This window comes from Cydia pomonella, chromosome 12 (genome assembly GCF_033807575.1).
Source record: "Cydia pomonella isolate Wapato2018A chromosome 12, ilCydPomo1, whole genome shotgun sequence".
In the NCBI taxonomy this organism is placed as follows: Eukaryota; Metazoa; Arthropoda; class Insecta; order Lepidoptera; family Tortricidae; genus Cydia; species Cydia pomonella.
The window spans coordinates 18,736,592-18,750,438 of record NC_084714.1 but is presented as its reverse complement, the minus strand read 5'-3'; the positions used below and the strand labels follow the sequence as shown (position 1 = coordinate 18,750,438).

Here is a 13,847-nt window from a genome sequence, read left to right as displayed (position 1 = left end):
TAACTTCGCCTAGCTAGCATTCGGCTATAAATTATATCGTGGGATTCATGGGCGTATTCAAAGTTTAGGTTTTAGAATAAGTTTTGGGTATAATTACCATAAAATTAAAATCGTGTGATTTTTTTTTTTTCTTACTTGGACGAAGTTTAGCACCAACGAAGTTAGATCTACGCATACTACGATAGCAACATTAATAATGGGTTTTGGTTATAATTCATATCATAAAAACATTGTTATTGATGGATCTTAATCTGACGTTTCTGTTTCAGGGTGTTAGAGCGAGAGCCAATTGTATCGATTGAACTAGAGTGGACTAAACCCACGCACACCTATGGAGACTTACTAGGTTATCGGCTAAGATACGGCATAAAGGATCAAAACTTAGAAGAAGAGAATTTTGCGACCAAAGTCACGTCGCACAAAATTATGGACTTAGAAAGAGGCGTCCAATATGAATTTAGGATAGCTGGTCGTAACCATATTGGTATAGGCCAGGAAACCATAAAGTATTGGCTCACGCCTGAAGGTGCGCCTAAGGGACCTCCGGCAAACGTTACATATCATTTCCAAACTCCTGATGTCATTAGTGTTACTTGGGATCCACCCACTCGAGCAGATCGAAGCGGTCAAATAAAGAAGTATGACGTCGAGTTCTTGAAAAAAGGCGATCAGTCATCTCTTATTGAAAGGACTACGACAGCTAATAAAACTGTTTTCACTGGACTAGAAGAGGACGCTCATTACACTTTCAAGGTTCGCGCTTATACAGATCAAGGGCCCGGGCCATACAGCAAGGAGATCACAGCGCATACTGAACGGGACATCGGCAGAGCACCCATGTCGGTCAAAGCTGTCGCCACATCTGAGTCAGACGTTGAGGTATGGTGGGAACCCGTGCCTTCGAGGAAGAAAATATTAGGATACGTTATATTCTACACTATGACGCCAGTAGACGACTTAGACGAATGGCAGCAAAAGACAGTTCATGTAACGCATTCCGCCGATTTAGAAAATTTAGAAAAATTCGCAGAATATGCTATCGCTGTGGCTGCGAAAACAGTTGACGGTCTTGGAAGGTTATCAGAAAAGGTTACAGTTAAAGTGAAACCGGAAGAAGTGCCTTTATACTTGAGAGCCCAAGACGTGTCCACGCATTCTATGACGCTATCCTGGGCTCCGCCGTTACGCTTAAACCCTGTTAGCTATAAGATTTCATACAACGCGATCAAAGAATTCGTTGACTCATTAGGGATGACCCAAACGCAAGAAATACCTCGAAGAGAAATCATCGTCAAACACGATAGAACGTCGTATTCCATTAATGATTTGTCTCCTTTCACGACATATAGTGTTAACGTTAGTGCCATACCCAATGATGACTCTTATAGGCCGCCAACGAAAATTACTGTCACTACCCAAATGGCAGCACCAAAGCCTATGGTTAAACCTGATTTTTACGGCGTTGTTGAAAATGAAATACTAGTTATTCTGCCTCAAGCTTCCGAGGAATACGGCCCTATTTCGCATTATTATCTAGTTGTAGTGCCCGATGATAAGGCCCATAATCATAAGAATCCAGATCAGTTCCTAACAGACGAGTTAATAAAAAATAACGCTCGTACTGACGACGAAAATGCTCCTTATATAGCTGCCAAATTCTTACAAAGAAATATTTTATACAGTTTCCACCTTGGGAATGATGAAAATTATGAAGGTTTCTTGAACAGAAAATTAAACCCGACGAAGAAATATCGCGTGTTCGTGAGGGCTGTTGTTGATACGCCTCAGAAACACTTGTACACTTCGAGTCCCTTCTCAGAGTACTTATCTCTCGATATGCGTGAAGCTCCGCCCGGTGAAGAACCAAGCAGGCCTGGCCCTGATAAAGATATTAATGGAGATCCAGAAATAAGAATAGAGGAGAACAGAAAAGAAGCGGGCATGTTTTGGATAATCGGTCCTATCATTGCGGCATTGAGTCTTTCTCTCTGCTTAGTAATGTTATTCTTTGTGAAGAAGCGAAGACAACCATGCAAAACACCTGACCAGGCTGCGGTCACACGGCCTCTTATGGCTGCAGATGTTGGCTTCGGAGCACCGTCCGACCCCGTCGAAATGCGAAGACTTAACTTCCAAACTCCTGCTATGATTTCTCATCCACCTATACCCATCTCAGAGCTGGCTGAACACATCGAAAGGCTTAAGTCAAATGATAATCTGAAATTTTCACAAGAATATGAAAGTATCGAGCCAGGTCAACAGTTCACATGGGACCACTCCAACATGGAGGTCAACAAGCCTAAGAATCGATATGCAAATGTCATCGCCTACGATCATAGCCGAGTAATCCTACAGCCGATAGATGGAATACTTGGAAGCGACTATATCAATGCTAACTACTGCGATGGCTACCGCAAGCATAATGCCTACGTTGCTACTCAAGGACCTCTGCAAGAAACATTTGCAGATTTCTGGCGCATGTGTTGGGAACTGCGAACGTCCACGATAGTAATGATGACCAAACTTGAGGAGCGCACGAGGATCAAATGCGATCAGTACTGGCCGAGCCGCGGCAGCGAAACGTATGGCATGATGACCGTAACCATCGCGGAAGTTCAGGAACTCGCCACTTATTGCATTCGAACTTTCCAAGTCACGAGGAACGGAGGTGCTGAGCGGAGGGAGATCAAACAGTTGCAGTTCACAGCTTGGCCTGACCACGGTGTGCCAGATCATCCGGCTCCCTTCTTACAGTTTTTGCGACGCGTGCGAGCTCTCAACCTGCCCGATGCCGGCCCGTTAGTTGTTCATTGTTCGGCTGGTGTTGGCAGAACGGGCTGCTTCATCGTCATCGACTCCATGCTAGAAAGGGCACGACACGAGCGCACTGTAGACATCTATGGTCACGTCACTTGCTTGCGAGCTCAGCGTAACTACATGGTCCAAACCGAAGACCAGTATATCTTCATCCACGACGCTTTAGTTGAGGCTGTCGTCTGTGGTGACACCGAAGTGCCGGCTCGCAATTTACACGGGCATATCCAGAAACTTATGCGTATCGATACTATTGAGAATATCACTGGAATGGAATTGGAATTTAAGAAACTCGCTAACATGAAAGCGGACTCAACTCGCTTCGTCTCTGCCAGCTTGCCTTGTAATAAACACAAAAACAGATTGGTTCATATCTTGCCATTTGAGGCTACTAGGGTCTGTCTGACGCCAAGGGATGGATCTGATTATATTAACGCTTCATTCGTCGATGGATATAGGTACAGAGCGGCTTACATCGCCACGCAGGGTCCTCTGCCTGATACCACGGACGATTTCTGGCGTATGCTTTGGGAACATAATTCAACCATCGTCGTGATGTTAACGAAACTAAAGGAAATGGGCAGGGTAAGTGGCAACTTATTTCCTATTTAGCCCTCTTATATTACTTGCTTGATGTTCTGTATTCATTTCTAATGTGATAATCAATTACAGGAAAAATGCCATCAGTACTGGCCGTCGGACCGCTCTGTGCGCTACCAATGCTTCGTAGTGGATCCTATTGCTGAATACAATATGCCTCAGTACATCTTGAGGGAATTCAAGGTAAAATTCTTACACTAAATGAAAAATGTTATATAACTGTCTTCCGCAGATCAAATTATGTCAAATTCTGAAAGTTAATACATGAGTCCCAGTAACTCACTCACTCTAGACCGGGCCAAATGTAGATAAGGCCCGTGGAAAGGGTGTGAGAGCCACAAACGCAAAACTCGGCCGTGACCTACAGGTCAAAAAGTTGGGAGAGACAATACTCAATTTTCTATTCATTTACCTTCAATAGATTTCTCTCCAGTCTTTTCGAAAATTCCTGTAGGCAATAATGGCTTTGTCATCAGGTTACGGATGCCCGCGACGGAGCGTCCAGGACGGTCCGACAGTTCCAGTTCACTGACTGGCCTGAGCAGGGAGTCCCGAAGAGCGGGGAGGGTTTCATCGACTTCCTCGGGCAAGTGCACAAAACCAAGGAGCAGTTTGGACAGGATGGACCTATCACAGTGCATTGCAGGTATGTTTATAAGGGTTAAATCAGTTTTTATGTCCGGGACGGTCTGTTCCGTGAATGCGGACAGTATTAAAGAGGAGGTGTGGTTCGTGGATTTCATTGAACAAGTGCCTAAGGATTTAAGGACAGTTTGTATGTCACTCCGTCAATAAAAGAGTGATGTGAATTTTAGACAGAATAATCTACGTACTTATATCTGTATACATATAGAATATACCGTTATGTCATTAAATGTTATGCCAATTATTAGCTTCCTAAATTCTTAGTTATCGAAAGTATTAAATTCCGCTGGAAGGATTCTTGTTCAAGATGGGCTCTAAATAGGATTTTATAAGTAACCCTTATAAAACCGGCTAATCATATCTGCGATGAAGTATCTTTGTTCATGTTTGTATGTGTAAACTAACCCTTAATTTGACACAAAAAGGGTAGTGAGTTCAAGCTTCCTGGGCCCTCCATACCTATAGTACTAATGGGTCTGGTTAGGTATAAATACAAAAGACAAAGGTTATGTTCGTCAGGACGAACATTGCCAAATTATGGGCTGATAGTAAAATCCGTATATTTGTCAAGGTGTTTTCGCAGCACACGCACGCATGCGGCAGGGCTCTTATTGTTTGTTTTTTACAGCGCGGGCGTCGGACGCACCGGCGTGTTCATCACCTTGTCGACGGTGCTGGAACGTATGCAGTACGAGGGTGTGGTTGACGTGTTCCAGACTGTTCGCACGCTGCGCACCCAGCGCCCCGCCATGGTGCAGACTGAGGTGAGTAACAAAACTTAACATTGTAGCCCCGGCGTCGGTCGCACTGGCGTGTTCATCACCTTGTCGACGGTGCTGGAGCGTATGCAGTACGAGGGTGTGATTGACGTGTCCCACACTGTTCGCACGCTGCGCATCCAGCGCCCAGCCTTAGTACAGAGTATATGCACGACAAAGTGTTGCTCTGTCACGTCTGTCATCATACTCGTAAACGTCTAATTTCTATAAAAATGTTACACTTTGTTCTGTCAAAGTTGGTGCAGATTTGTCTTAAACGGACTCTAATTTTGTATAATTTCCGACCGACCTTACAAACCGATTGCGGAAAAAACCGCTTCTTTTTTAAAGTAAGTTTTATACCCTAATTTTATTTCCAGGACCAGTATGAGTTTTGCTATCGCGCCGCACTCGAATATCTCGGCTCGTTCGATCACTACGCCAACTGACGCTCGCCCAACGTACTCGTCTAGTCGAACGCACGCTTAGCACTACGTATGTACTTAACTTAACGCATTTACTCTCAAAATAACGGTTGGACGGGTGAGCGAGTCGGAGCCGTCAGTATAGTTTTAATTTGACCAACAACTTTGTTAACTGACAGTTTCAGTAGACAATTTCCTAGTAACAAAATTAAGTCCATTTATTATTCAAACTATAGGTTGATTTGACAGACTAACTTTGCCCCGAAAGTGTACATTTCGTTTATATTTTTGACGTCTCTAGACGTCGTTCAATAATCCACGATCGTCCAAAATTAACTTTGGGAACGTCAATTTATTATTACACTTTGCGTAACTTTTATTGACATGTTTTTGTCAAAAGTTACCAAGTTCTGACTCGCATACCCTGTCAACTGTATCGTAGTGATGTTCGACCTACCATAATATTGTTAATTCAATGTTGTAGCATACCATTATGTGAGGTAAACATGTATGAGTGCCTAGGAACGCTACTTATGACGTATATATAACGAATGTGACCACTAAAAAACATGATTGTGAGTCGGAAGGGTAATAACTATTAATACTTAATCCCGTATCTCCTTATGATATTATACGATGCTGTTCATGCTATTTTTGTCTTCGAATAGGAACAGTTAATGTTAAATTCCATATAAAACGGTTGAAGTATAGATGCATTTAAAATATTACAGATCAAAGGACGGTATTTAAAAGTCAGTGTAATATTATGCCAAAAGTATAATTTGCTATCGGATGAAGTAATTAGTAAATGAAAACAGAACGCTTATCTTTGCAGGAACGCTTTTTACACTTTTTAAGGAATCCTTGGATTAAATGGAGACTTCATTAAAATTAGTCGTCCAACGCGATACCATTTTCATTCTTTTCATTGTACAGAGCGTTCCTGCACCAGGCGGGTAGATGACTTTACGCGATATAATATTAATCTCTGGTCGTCACATATACTACATAATATTGTAAAATGTATAAATAGTTATTGCAGCTGTAATTTAGAAGTTTATTTTTCATATCGTGTGTTAAATATGTTAAGTAGTGTAAAGACGGTAACTCGTTTCACTATTGCAATACACATTAATCATTAGACGAATCGGCTGTGTCGTGTGAAATGAAATTATGTGTCGGACCCGTGTGTAGTACATGATTTTGTGTACATAGTTGAATGTGATGTAATTTTATTCTTTTTTGTACACCCAGTTTTATGACAGCCAGTAATATTTGTATTTAATTTAATTAAGGGTGCGCAATAGGTAAACTTGGATGTGTCAATTTAATATTGAAATGGAGGTTTCGATTTAATTGTATATGAGTTAAAGTAGAATTTAGTGTACTTATTATTGGAAGAGTTCAACTATAATCGTTAAATATAGCAATGAAAGTTACCCATTGTGACCCCTTAATTTAAAAACCCAAGCTAACTATGGTAGTTACGTTTTTTTTTTGCTCAGACTTTTACACATGTTTTTTCAGATGTAGGTACCTATGCCTTTCTTTTAATACTTAAATTACTTGTGTAGTTTTTATCACTGCTTGCTTCTAGATGAACGTGATTCGATGACATATCTATATTTAGGTAGAAAAAATGATTTGTCGGTGTGGTAATGTTTTAATGAATATGAGGGTAGTTTAAAATTAATTTGCATAATTTTGGGCGTGATGCGAAACTACAGTGCGGATGAAATATTGAAATTAAATAAGATAAAAGTAATGAACGTGTGACTCGGTTTAATCAAAAGTCGAGGCGAATTTATGAATATTTTCTTTGTTTAAGTAATTACTTTAAAAAAAATACCTACATTAAATGAACTTTCCAGTGACTAAGGACTTAACTGAAGGTTCCATTGCCTCTATAACCCTACTTTAAGCTATCTCTAAGTGTAGTACGTTGTTTAATCTTTTACAGTAATCCCTTGCCTAGTAACGTGTAAGATTTTTAGGTTTTTCACTAATTTTATACAATATACCTACTTACTTATACCTATCGATGTACGTATAAGTTAGTGTTAAAGTTGAGCTTCTAACTTAGGAAATACGAGGCGTCTAAGAATCGAACTTAATGGAGAAGCGAATTCCAGTGATTTCCGTGAAGAACCTTGTATGTAAGCCGTGGTAACTACTCGACAAGTCTACTAGACTACTGCTAAAACGTCACTAAGGATACTTATATACAAAGGACGCATTTTCAGTTGTTTAGTGATCTTGGACGAGTAACGCGGCCGTTCATGTAACTGCCAATCGTTTGTCTTAGCTATAAAACAAACAATAAAATACGAAACGTACGTAGATTTAATGAGATAATTGTTAAATTGAGGTTATAGCGAAATTTTAATACTCGTTAATGAATTGAGGACCGAGGCATTGCTTCATAAAATGTATAATGCCACTTGAATGAGGAGGCTTTAATATTTCATTTTACGTTTTATCATATTATTGGCAAAGTATTTAACGTCCATTCCAATTTTTATTTAATTTGCTTTAACTGTTATAATACACTGAATGAAATGGCGCATATGTGAAATTGTATTAACGTCCATTCCAGTTTGATGTGTATCTGTTTAATTCCGTTTTTATTTTATATTATCTTTTACGTTTATTAGAACTATTTAGGTAGCATTTATTTTATGACGTCCATTCCGTGTTGTAATTACTGTTGCCCGCCACGATCCATCTTGCAGTCCGTCCGAAAAGGCAGTTATTACATTCGAGTGAGACGAGTGTTTCATACTTCCGCATCTTCGTCTTTTTCGGGTGAACGGCAAAATAGATGTTAGCTATTTGAAAATAAGGCAGCTTTTTCTTACTTCTTACCATATAACAGTTTACTGGAAGGTTTCCAACGCACATTAACGATCTCTTATACAATGTCCGTAAGCTTAGGTAACCAAATATTGTTAATAATGATTTTCTTAGCCTGTTATGTTCATATGATTGTTGATTCGAGCCATCAATATGGTGCTGGAATTGTTTTGTATAGTTCACCCAATTCATAAACTAATATTAACTTTCATTTTGTACGTTTCCAATTATTTCGTTTGTGTATATCGTAAAAGACTGATATATTTTCGATGTGTTCTTATTAGGAATTATTTGATTGTGTACTTTTTTATTTCCGAATGTATCAAGTGTAATTTTAGATTTAACATTTGTGTATAATGCCCAAGGTTGCTTAAATTCCTAGCATAATTTGTACAAACTCTTGAATTTGTTTACGAAAATTCCACTCTGAATATCTATAGATTTATCTGTAGACTTTTTCTATACTAATTCCGTATCAATTTGAACGCATCGCATGCTACTTCGTGCTTGGAAAAGTCACAATGTCTATCGCCTTTGCTTTAAAAAGTAATTATTTTAATGCAATTAAAATGGCGCCCGCAATATTGCAAATGGCGTCTAATGTAAATGTAGCAGTAAGTTTGTAGGCGATGTTTATTTTGTAAAAATTCCCGCGCTGCGTCTCGGGACACAGTGGATTCGCAAAATTATACATATGTATATGAACAAATAAATTATGTGAGACCATAATCATGATTATATTATTTTACACCGCGTTAGGTACCCTACATAACGTTTAACTATTATATACTTAAGTTTTAAGACTTCTTTATGAAGCATTTTTACATTTTATAACTTCATTAATTTTACCTATGAAGAATACGAGTATATGAGGGTAAATGTTCAAATATTTTTTGAGACAAATGATCGTTACTACAGTTTATAAACCAATAGGCATTTTTTACTGGAGCAAAGAAATAATTTTAATTTTTTTAATTTTTAATTTAATCAAATGAAAATACATTGCATGTAATGCATGTAATACTCGTAAAACAGTAGGGTTACTTTTGACCGTTCTTCATGGATTCAATAGTCAGTTCTCATATCTGATGAAATAAATTGTATCGAGCGGTTTAAGAAATCTAAAAGCATAAAAATAGAAACCGGTAAATAATCGCCAACCGATTGATGCAGAATTGCATATTTGTTGTACCAAATGTAGGTATATTCCTAAACTTATGAAATAGCCTAGAGCTGGCCCAATATGCAATAGACATTTCAGTATACCCCAAACGTTGGACTGGCGCATAGGACGCGGACGCTTGAATGGAGTACGGAGAACTCAATTGTGTTTAGACTGAACATAGCAGGAGGGTTCTGAGAAACATACATTTTAAGATATATCCAGGATACTAATATGTCAGTTCAATTGACCTGATGGGCGTTCAATTGCCGTCCGACTGAAATATCACTCTAGTAAAAAAATTATACAAAAACAGAATGACTGTGCCTATCGAACTGTCATTTTACTATTATTTTATATAATAACAAATAAGTTTGGCAAAAAAAAAAATATCTGACTAATTTTCTTCCCACAGGCAATTAATACTCATGAGACTATTCTAAATAACCCAAACACAATCAGTTTGCGTTGTTTTATCACAGAGTTCCCATGGCCACCTCCTGCCTCCATCATCAAATCAGCTCCATGTCATCACGAATCATGACTTTGCCTTGTCACCTGAATTACATATGTATGCAAAATTTCAGCTCAATCGCAAATCGGGAACTGGGTCAAATTTAGCTTCCGAGATTTGACCCACACTAACTAACAAACCAACATACTAACAGGGCAAGTTAAATAAAAGCTTATAAAAAAGAGTCAACATATATACGTTAGAATTATAATCTCTTCTCTTCTTCCTCGCGTTGTCCCGGCATTTGCCACGGCTCATGGGAGCCTGGGGTCCGCTTGACAACTAATCCCAAGATTTGGCGTAGGCACTAGTTTTTACGAAAGCGACTGCCATCAGACCTTCCAACCCAGAGGATAAACTAGGCCTTGTTGGGATTAGTCCGGTTTCCTCACGATGTTTTCCTTCACCGAAAAGCGACTGGTAAATATCAAATGATATTTCGTACATAAGTTCCGAAAAACTCATTGGTACGAGCCGGGGTTTGAACCCGCGACCTCCGGATTGCAAGTCGCACGCTCTTACCGCTAGGCCACCAGCGCTTAGGATTATAATCATCGACATTAAACGATTTTTTTAACAAAATGTTCTGTCTGGGAAAATAAAATGCGTTAAAACCGACCGAATATTTTCTTCCATCACACATATATGCAAATTTAGAAATTTCAATTTTTACAAGTACACGGCCCTATTCGAAGAATGATTAAGACACGTTTAAGATCTTGGAAAGATCGATAACTAAACGAGAAGTCAAAATTGACGTTTATTTAGATTCCGCTGTGATCCCAATAAGATCTATCTACGAAGTGACATTGGTTGCCCGAATCGAGCTGCTTCTGTCAATTATACGACATACAAACGATATCTAAATGAGAACTTATCTAAACCAGTGGTGGCATCATGGTTCCATTTATATCACTTGTCACTATGCCCGTCACTTTCGCACTTACATACTTGTTAGAACGTGACAGGCATGGTGACAAATGATAAAGAGCCGACCATCATAGCCCTACTGAACTTATCGTTCTCGTATCTCATTATTCGAATCGGGCCAACAATATATTAATAACACAAGGTCGCATCAAATATAAATATATCTACATAGTCTAAGTATACACGAAGTCATAATTACGTGGTTAAAGCCACATACCACGATACGATTGAGCTTATGCCAATAATTGTGCGTCAATGTTTGCGTGAAGTTCGCGATAACTAGCTAACAATAATACAACTTGTAATAGATACGACTTAGTTTATATCTAAATTAAGTATTCCAGCTACGCATGTACCTATTTGGTTATTATAAACTACCAACCTAAATATATCCTGATTTAAGTTGGGCCTGCCGTCGATATATGAAGCCATACAACTCAAAAGCAATACTAATATTAGGGGTCCATATTGGGTTGCTTACAAGTTTAAGTCATATCTTTGATACGATACGCATAACAACTTGCGCATACAAATGAAAAAGACATATTATATTGTAGCATACATTTTTAGACAGTGTTTGATGACATACATAGCAGTTGTCATATATTTTTTGTGCATATCTAACGAACCTAAGCTAAAATTTTATGCGAATTAAATTTACTTCGAGCAACACCGGCTTCCGACACGTAAATTTATGACATAACTCATTTATGACAAAAACCCAGTTATGCTTAGGAATAATTCAGACTAAAGATTTGTATGACTCCCAATCGTATGCATAAAGTGTTATGACAATTAAAAACATGACAAAAGTTGTTATGCGACCAGAGGGAGTCCCTAATATTAGCTACCTACTAGCGAGTATGCGCCCACTGTTGAGCATATAAAAAAGCCTCTCTATTTTCTTATCAACTACTTACACACTTGGTATCATATATTAGGTACGTACTATTAATTAATTCATATTGTTAGTTTATTTTGTATGTATGTATGTATATACTATATTGTACATAGAAATAAAAACACGAAAAACACAGTTACAGAGTAAATTAAATACAACAAAGGCGAACTTATCCCTGTATGGGATCTCTTCCAGTTAACCTTTGAGGAAATGAGTAAAACAGAAGTAACGGTGAATGAATGACAAACACAAACAAAAGTGTACAATCACTGAAATTAATGAAATGCACGTTTTGAATACACATTGATACAAATATACATAGATAGAAAAATAACCATAAAATAATGCATATATATATATATATATATATATATATATATATATATATGCATTATTTTATGGTTATTTTTCTATATATATATATATATATATATATATAAATAAATAAATATTCAATATATAATATAAATAAATATGAATTCGAACCAGAAAAGTAAAGGAAATTAAAAAAGTAGAAGTACTCAATGGAACTAGGAAGTCGTAACCAAAGTATCGGAAAGCCACAATTTTTTAAGCTTCTCCTTGAGTGATGCTACAGATTGGGATTGCCTCACGGACACCGGAATCTCGTTCCATAACTTGACAGCATGGACAGTAAAGGATTTCTTGTATGTGCGCGTCGTATTGGAAGGAATCGTGAGTAAAAGATTGGTGCTAGATCGAAGGCGATGACCACTACCAGCAGCTAAATAACTAAACCTTTCGGAAAGGTAAGGTGGCGAAGCAGGATTAAATAGAACATTGAAAAGCAATGATTTAACTGGGCTTATTCTAACTTGGACTTGTTGGCTTTCCAAATCTTCCCCAAGCAGCCCAATTAGCTGCTTCTCTGCTTCAGAGTGGGCCCGCAATCTTTTTAATATCGTCCTCCCATCTAGTTGGAGGTCTGATCTGGCCTTGTTGAACGAGGCCTCCGCGCTAGGACACGCTTGCTCCACCTCCCGTCATCTCTGCGACATACGTACCCGCTCCTACTACTAGCTCTGTATCTACAGTTAACATAACAATAGCTTCAACATCTTATGCCGTCTCCGAAAAAATGAATCTTGAAACATTAGGACCACGTACTTCATATTCTTGGTAACTTGAATTCTCCGAGGAATCTCTAGTTAGATTTTTAGCTCATGTTATTGGTCACACCTTGTATATCCGGCGAATATAAGTCCTAGTACGGTGCGGCAAAGATGCTCAGAAATATCTGAACAAGCGCTCTTAACGCCTTGACTATAGAGGCGTGTTTAGATATTTGTGAGCACCTTGACCGCTCCGATACATCTGATGGCAACTGTAAAATAATACATTTTAGATTCCAGCCCAGTCTGTCTTTACAAGCGTCCCATTCCAATGTCACGGTCAAGGGTAACATCTGCTCAGGGTAATTAAAGCCTGACCAGTAATATATGACCACGCGCCATATTGCGGAATTTCATTGGAACTAAATTTTTCTTACTAAACTGAACTGTTACCCTATACATGAGAACAGCGCTCTCCTGACAATGATCATATATTTCTGGTTGGGCTTTACCTCCTCCGCTCTTACATTTCATTAAATTATCGATAATTATCTACATATTGGTTATTGGTTCCGCACGAGCCTAAATATTGGGCATTGTCCTATATACAAGTAAGTAAAATGAAAATAAACGGCAGGTCGATGTCACCGGGGATTTTATCCCCGGTGACATCGACTGCACTGGCAGCTTCCTCATTGTACGCGTATATATTTTATATTATCTATCTCTATGGTAGCTCTCTATTATCTACGGTAGAACCTATAATCCGAACGCTGACTTAGTTTATTCGAACCCTCAATTATCCGTATTTTTTTCATGATCTGACGTTAATAAGTAGGTACACTCAGCTGCAAAATTGCATAACCACTTTATGAATGAACTGATTCATAACATGTCCATACAATTTTACAGCCCGCTGTACGTCAAATTATATTGACTGTACAGTTTTATGTAAAAGTGTTGTTTTTTGAAACCCACATTTCGATTATCCCGATTAGTCCATATCAAAGAAATTTTGAAATAGATGTGTGATTGTCAAATAAAACATTGTAGCGATGCAAATTTACTGCCATCTTTCGACTAATAATTGAAACTTGTAGAACGCCATATTTAAGTTTCATCCTTATCCTTTCACTGATATGTATTCAATTTGTTAAATAACAAAAAGTAGC

General features: G+C 38.4%; 1 protein-coding gene across 6 annotated transcripts in view; it reads left to right on the top strand.

The window, feature by feature from the left end:
- Positions 1-8,824, top strand: part of LOC133523806 (tyrosine-protein phosphatase Lar) — a 701,140-nt gene extending 692,316 nt beyond the window's left edge. For all 6 annotated transcript variants that reach the window (XM_061859542.1, XM_061859541.1, XM_061859540.1 and 3 more), the window contains 5 exons: positions 270-3,399; positions 3,487-3,597; positions 3,891-4,060; positions 4,688-4,823; positions 5,198-8,824. In XM_061859542.1, coding sequence (XP_061715526.1) covers positions 270-3,399; positions 3,487-3,597; positions 3,891-4,060; positions 4,688-4,823; positions 5,198-5,266 — 3,616 coding nt within the window. In that variant the 3' untranslated portion in view covers positions 5,267-8,824. The remainder of the gene's footprint in view (positions 1-269; positions 3,400-3,486; positions 3,598-3,890; positions 4,061-4,687; positions 4,824-5,197) is intronic.
- Positions 8,825-13,847: the final 5,023 nt, after the last annotated feature.